General features: G+C 35.1%; 1 protein-coding gene across 2 annotated transcripts; it reads right to left on the bottom strand.

Moving 5' to 3' along the window:
- Nucleotides 1-1,262: 1,262 nt before the first annotated feature.
- Nucleotides 1,263-6,428, bottom strand: LOC130941475 (uncharacterized). Of its 2 annotated transcripts, none has more exons than XM_057869998.1 (3): nt 5,781-6,428; nt 4,896-5,658; nt 1,263-2,599 (listed from the first exon to the last, which is right to left on the bottom strand). In XM_057869998.1, the coding sequence occupies exons 1-3, from the start codon at nt 6,212-6,214 to the stop codon at nt 1,535-1,537; spliced, it is 2,262 nt and encodes a 753-aa protein (XP_057725981.1). In that variant the 5' UTR covers nt 6,215-6,428; the 3' UTR covers nt 1,263-1,534. The 2 variants fall into 2 exon arrangements, with proteins under 2 accessions (XP_057725981.1, XP_057725982.1); XM_057869999.1 differs by having other exon boundaries at nt 1,263-2,596; nt 5,781-6,426.
- Nucleotides 6,429-7,618: the final 1,190 nt, after the last annotated feature.

The raw sequence follows: 7,618 nt of genomic DNA, 5'->3' as shown, positions 1-7,618 counted from the left end.
CTCTCTTTCTCTCTGAAAATTGATAATTGAAAGAACCCCAGTCCCCAAACGCAGCCTCGTATCCCCGCAACCATCGACCCTCTTTGTAGTCATCACCGAACTCTTCTCCGCTGGGGACAGACATCGCATGTGAAAATTCTGTCGCCGTCGTAGGAAGTTGTATCACGTGTGAAAGCTCCGTCACCGTCCTAGGAATCTCTTCGCCGTCGTGTGGAAGTTATGTCGCTGTCGTGTGGAAGCTCTGTCGCCATCATCGTCTCCTCTATTCGAGCTCTCTTTCTGTCATCGTCGGCAATTCCAACTCCTCTATCGTTGCCATCTATGCCCTTCTTCTATCGCTACTGGTAAGTACTGTTACTTGGAATTATTTTTATTTGTTTTATAATTTGTACTGTTATTAATAATATTGGGTTGTTGATTTATAGATTTTGTTAATACTTTTGTAGTTTTGTTAATAATATTGGGTTTAGTGGTTTACTGATTGTCTGGATTTTGCTATTTCACTTTAATGTGATTGTGATTATATTACAGATAGCAGATAATCTTGTGGATGAATTTGCTGATCTAGGCAACAGTGGTTTGTGTTCCGATCAGGTTTTCTCATATAAAGAAATTTTTATTTTATATTCTTTTTCACAGAGTGAATGTTTAAGATAAGTAACTTATGTTTCTTGAGTTGAACATTTATCACAGCAACAATATGATGAGAAAAATATCCGTAGAAGGATCTATGATGCTCTTAACATTCTCATGGCGATGGATATTATTTCAAAGGATAAAAAGGAAATATAAGGGAAGGGTCTTCCTCGTACTAGTATGAACGATATTGAAGAACTAAAAGTTTGCAGACAGTCTCAAGTTTTTGCTATTTTCATCTAAGTAGTTATGCTATGTTTCTTCTATAATGATGGCTTGAGCTTATCCAAAATATAGAATGAAGGATCTTTAAAGGTTTATAACACATTAATACCTTAGTATTGATCTTTGTTAATATTTTTTTGATAATAAAACATTATGTGTTTTTTGTTATATGCGTTTTAATTTAGTTATGAATTTTAATATTTAAAATTATTTGTATATTTTTAATATTAAATTATAAATAATTTATTATATAAAATTATAAAATTATAAAATTTTATTAAATTAAAAATTATATATTAAATTTTTAATAATTTTATTTAATATTTAATTAAACTAGTTAAACTTTGATCAAATCATTAAACCAACAAACAGTTACCTTATCAATTCATTGAGAAGTCTAGTTCTCACAACCTTGGTTCTTATTGGTCAAACAAAAAACCTGTGACATGTATTAAAACAGACGATGAGGTTTCCACTGAAGGAATAAAGTAAGGAGTTAAACATGTTACAAGGATTGACCCGAGATACAAAAAGTTACATATAACTGAACTGACTACAGGCCACAACTGATCAATAAATTAGTAGTGTAAAATAAGTAAGAAAGACACTCTGACAATAATAATATACAAAAAAATAAAAATAAAAAAGGCCTAACTAATTATGAAATTTGTGATCATTTCTTAGAACGTTTCTTGGGTCGCTTATCCTTACTAGCACTAGCACTATTTTCCCTCCCACGCTTTGCAGAAGCTGTATTGCTTTCTGCTGTTTTCTTTGGAGGCCTACCTACACTCCTCTTGCTATTCTCAACAACGTTCTTGTTCCTTTTATCCCCTGACCCTCCTCCTCCACCGTTATTATGCCTTGACGCCCTTTCTTTCCCTTTATTATCACCCTTTCCACTATTCACAATTTTCTTTTGCTCTTTCATACTTGCAGTCCCACCTCTGCTGCTGCTACTACTTCCTCCACCACTACCACTGCCACTCTTCAGTGCCTCCACTGGAGCGTTTCGCTTTATTCGTTTCAAGAAATCAGCAGCGGCATTCTTCTTCTTGTCCTGCCCTCCCTCTGCTTTGCTCTTGTCTGGTTTTGCGGCTTCGACAGCCTTGGTCACCAAAGTCCCTGCTTTTATGGTGGAGTTAGTGGGGAGTTTCTTATTGCCAGAATTGCTGTTGCTGCTGAGGTTCTTGTTGCTTCTTCTCAGGCTTCGAGCTCCAGTGACCGGCTTTTCCTTGGCCTTGGGAGGCTCATCTTCATCTGTCTCGGAAGAAGAGGGTTTCATGGGTGGTTTTGCATCAGAAGATGGTTTTTCCTTCTTATCGGTGATGGGTTGGTCACCCTTTTGGCCAAAGGTCGCCGGAGAAGGTTTAGATGACATTGAACTGCGTTTTCGGCATACCAATATTGGAGCAGAGGCTTTGTGCTTGGAAAGGAGAGATTCTGGTTTGGCTTGAGGAGCGTTTGGAGGGTTGGAATCCGTCTTCTGTGGGGTGGGATCAGATTGTGCTTGGCCTTGGTTTTTCATCTCTGCCATGACGAGGCGCCGCAGCTGCTGCGCCGCCATTGATTCCAGGGAGTCTCTGGGAAAGAAGACGGTGGCATTCGTAAAGAGGAGGAGAAGGTCACGAAAGAAAGAGTTGGTGCTAGAGGAATAATGTCCTTTATGGAGTCTCGATTGTATGGTTTCCAAATCCACGTGCTGTCTTACAATGTTTTTGTATCTTTCCGATTCCTGCTGCCATGTACCAGAACAGGCCAAAACTGAGCAAATTACTAAATTGTTATAATAATTACACAAACTCACCTAAAATGTCCTACTTTTATCCATTGAAGAATTCTAAAGACCAATACTTTTAACATGGAAAAAAAATAAAGAATTAATTAATTTTAGACTAAAAGATAAAGTAAAAACAAGAAAAAAAAGTGTCGAATAACTACTATTTCTTAATAAAACTATCAAAACAAAAATACTATAGGACTATTGGAATTTATTGTTTTTTACTATTAATATTTAAAAATATAAGATAAAATATATTACTAAATTATTTGACTAAAAAAATTAAATTGATAGTTAAGTAATGGTAAAAAATAATAAACTCTAATAATCCTTTAATATTTCTCTTGTCAAAAAGTACATTGAAAATCCAATACTTTCAGTATTAATAATTAAAATCTGAGTTTATTAAATGATCAAACACAAATTCTATTTTTCACACGCATTTGAAATAAAAAATTAAATAGAAAATATAGTTTTATATTTTAGTTACATTCAGGACGTAAAATTAGAATATATTTATTCTGAACAAAAGAAATAAAAAGCTAATTTTGTTTTTTGGTAAAGTTCTAAAAAGAAAAAATAAAAATAAACGAGCTAATTGATACATAAAAGTGGATTTTTCAATCATTAACACGTAAAACAGATTTTTTGTGTGGTGATTATAAGTAAAACAGATTTGATTATCTTTAGACATTAGCGTTAAAACATTAGTTTTACCAAAACCATATCCACTAGTGCAAAATGAAGGCCTCACTTTTTGTTGTTTAATCGAGAACGGACGGGTAAAAGAACAAGGTAGGAACAATATAGGCGCTATAGGGCCCATTAGTAATTCCACTACCGTCCAGATTTTCTTTGTTCCATATTATTAAACGACCAGCCACAACTACAAGCCATGGTTTCCCTCTAATCCACAACTTAAGGATTAGACTTTCAAACATCTAAGAAATAATAATACGCGACATGGTTAGTTGATTACGACCTGTGACCAAACACTGAAACACGTAACCGCCGCGAAGCATGGGAGCAAGTAGAGAAACAAAGAAAAATGATAATAGTGGTAGTATTTTGTCAATATAAACATGGATAATTCGGCCATTTCGAATACTTTGGGTCGTGTTGAATACGGTAACATGGCCCAATACCAAACCAAACTATGGGCTTTCAACCATGAGTTACCACGTTACATAAGTCCACCCAATCCTGGGCTTAAAAGGAATTTATGTGCTCGGCTAAACCATAATCTTTTTTTTTTTCTTAAAAACAAAGATGCAAATTTTATTTTTTTGTGTAAAAAAATTAATAAGGGGGCCTGATGAAGTAAATTATCTTTTGCTTGAAAAGGAAAAACTGCCTAAAAATGGTTGTCTTGTATTGATCCTTTTTCGGCATAAAGCTAGTCCTATTGTAAAGAAAATAATTTTGCCTGCATGACATCTTGAATCGATGGATTTAAGTAATATTTATAATAAATATATATTTTTTAATTGAATACTATATATAGGAAAGATACTTATGAAATTACTAATGCATATAAATTCGTTACTTTTAATTTTTAGACGGTTAATTATCTATATCGGCTTTGCAGATAAAGGGGCCAACGTCTTTGCCGCAGCCCGCAGGTACCTACCAATTCCCCCAAAGTTTTACTTGTGACCAAATTTTTTCCGGCGTTTTTTTTATTTCATAAAGTTAAACTTACTTTTGTTTCCTTGGACTATTTTTTATTCACAAACTTCATGCCCGTAAAAAACCAATAAATTTCAAGAGTGGTCCCCATTTGTTGGACTGTCATGATTTAGGGAACGTATGCAATGCCCTCCTTGTTGCCACTGTATACCCAAGTTTTCTTAACAACAAATCAAAATATGTATTTTGTTTAAAAGATTTAATTAAAGAGTATTTAAGAACATTCGTTAAAAAATAATATTAAAAACTTGTTATTCTTTCAATATAAAAAATTATATTTTTAAATTATAATTTTTTATTTGTAATATTTGTAATCATAAATGTCTTTAAGCAAAACTCCTTTTCTTAATTTAATTTAAATATACATGTTTTAATCCATTGGTGTTTTTTCTTCTAAAAGAGAAGCAAAAAATTTGTTACGTGCATGCATGTAAATTATTAATTTGTTAAAGAAAGAAAGAGGAGGGAGGGGAGTTAAAACTTAAAAATTAGTTATTTCAAATTTTTGAGTGTGTGTGAAATCCCAATTATATCCTCTCGAAAAGGGGAGGGTGGAATGGAATACCTGGCTCTCGAGACGGCGCTCGAACAATGAGCTGTGTTCGTGTGCCTTGATCATCTCCAACAGCCCAATCAACGGCTCGGATTTCACCATGGTCTCGTCACTCTCCGGGGCCACCTCGCCGCCACCACTACCACCGGAAGCCTCCTTCCTCCGCCGCGTCTTCCTCTTCCTCGTCAGGCTAGCAGAGCTCTGCACCTCGCTGCTCTCCCTCGTCCCTCGTCCCCCTTCCCCCGAGTGGACCACCGAGTCATCACGCAACTCGGACGAGTCACCATCCTCTGCCTTCCTCTCCTCACTTGGCGGCTGCGACTCGCACGTTGGAACTTTAACCTCAGTATCGTAGCTTCCGTTATTCGATTCCTCCCCAATCGGTCTCCGCTTCCTGCCAACCGGATCCGGTTCTTTCGGACCGGGATGAACCGGAACCGCCCCTACCCCCGTCTTCCCATCACCATCTCCTGCTCCGGTTTTCCCTCCCTCAAACCGCGAACCGGTCGAGTTCGACTCATTAACCGACTGATTTTCCCGGTCCGACTCGTCACCGGTGGTTGGCAAAAGCTTATCGGTGTTCGTGGTGCTCTCTTCGAGCCGGCGAATCTCCGGTTCAGAACCGGTCGGCTCCGGAACTTCCCTTTCTCCGCCGGTTCCATCGTTTCCCGGCCGTGCCTCGCCGCAAACCGCCAGATCTGCTTTCTCATCGACTTTACCGTCATTTTCTTTCTCTCTCTCCTCCTCCAACTTCTTCACCTTCAACTGCAACGACCTTGAAGGAAAAGAAATAATTATAAAATGAAAAAAAAGGAAATTAGATCCAAAACCTACAGAAAAGTTAAACAATAATCATTAACCGAAAACTAAATAGAATATTTTTATGATGAGATTTACAGGATAGAAACGTCGGATTGTTGGACCTCGCGGCGGAGCTCGGCGACGCGGAGCTTCCGCAATTCGTCGAGCCAGGGGACATGATCAGAGCTATCGACGGAGGCCGCGCCGTTCTGGAGAAGCGGCGGGACAGCGTCGTTTAATTGGTCGGCGAATCGGAGGTTGAGATCGTGGAATTTCTGCTCGCAGTGGAGCGCGGTGGCTTGTAGGTTGGGTACGGAGGTCCGCGACTGTACCTCCATGGCGACGGTGTCCCAGTCTTTGAAGCCATGGCGGTTGACGGCGCTCGCTAGCAAGAGTTCCTCCCACGTGCCCCAAACCTGAGGGTGTTGGTTTCGCTTCTTCTTCTCTTCTTCTGCTAGGTCTGGGTCACGGGTCGGGTTATTGTTTTGATGGTTTTCCATATGATATGAGAAAGATGATGGTTTAACCATACAAGTATACAACTTCTTCTAACACCCTCGTTGCCTCCACCTCTTCAAATCCAATCTCTTTAGTTATTATTTTGAAAAATAAAAGTATAAAACATCAAAATAAATATATTTACACAAAAACATATAATGAAAAATATTTAAATAACTCTATTAGGGTTTTTTTCCCTTCTTGTTTCTATTAGTGGCTGGTTGGTCATGTCTGCTTTTTAGTTCCTTTGTGTAGTAGTTGCTGTTGTTGAGAGTTTGTGCGGATTTTAGTTAGGAAAAATCTCTTTGTGCACATATTGATATTGCTTTAGTTTTTTTTTTTCCTAATTTGTATTTTCTTTAAGAGTTGATTGTTATATTGCATTAAGCGAAAATTCACTACATAAAATTGTTTTTTAGATTTCTGACCCATATTATTATTTAATTTGATTAAAAAAATTAATTTATTTTATATAAATAGTTTTTTTTAAATCGATTTGGATAAATTATGTAACCATCTTTTAAACAAAAATTTCAATTTTTTCTGGATATTATCACTAAATAATAAATTTGGTAGTTCTTTTTTTTTTCATCCATTTTAACTAAATTTATTTTTTATTTTTATTTATTTAATTCTTGTGATATATATATTGTTTAAGAAAAGTAAAGTTTGATATTATGAAAAATTCACATTTTTTTTATTTGTATAGGAATGGAGAAAAAACTAGAAATAAAAAAAAAGAAAAAAAATAGAATTTACATTCTCTCCAGTTTTTTTAACACTTGAAAAAATACCATGTGATCTCTCACCATTAACTTTATAAGTTGGGCCAAAATTAAATATGAGAGAGAGCATTAAAGGATGAAAGATCACAATTGACACCATCCAATTTTTTCTTTACTAGAGAGAATCCACTCCCTAACAAAGAGAAAACAAACTTGAATTTGAGAAGTAAGGACAACACAATCAATTTTTATGTTGATCTTGGATAAAGATGTGAACAGTATAACACTTAAAATTATTGTCTAATATCCAGTTAATTTTGATCTAAACATTAAATAGGGTGATCAAATGAACAGATACATATTTTATTAAATAATTTTCATCGTTTATAGAAAATTGAATTAAAACAAAAATTAACAAATATATTTGAAGTAAAAAAATTGATTAAAAAATATCAATAAGAGGAACATATCTAATTAAAAGTTTGAGATTAGTTTTAAAAAATTAGCAAAGAAGAATTTCAAAAACGTAATAAAAAAGAAAATAATAAAGGATTTGGATTGACTTTTGAAAAAAGTACTTATTTTTTTATCTTTTTAAAAAAAAAATTTTTTTAACATATAAAAATTATCTTATATTTGAATATATTTTTTGAAGAGAATTTTCAAATATTACAAACGGTTTTTGCTTTTGCTTTTTTTTTTTTAAAACAA

Source organism: Arachis stenosperma, chromosome 7 (genome assembly GCF_014773155.1).
Source record: "Arachis stenosperma cultivar V10309 chromosome 7, arast.V10309.gnm1.PFL2, whole genome shotgun sequence".
NCBI lineage: Eukaryota > Viridiplantae > Streptophyta > Magnoliopsida > Fabales > Fabaceae > Arachis > Arachis stenosperma.
This window is presented reverse-complemented; position numbering and strand designations above follow the sequence as displayed.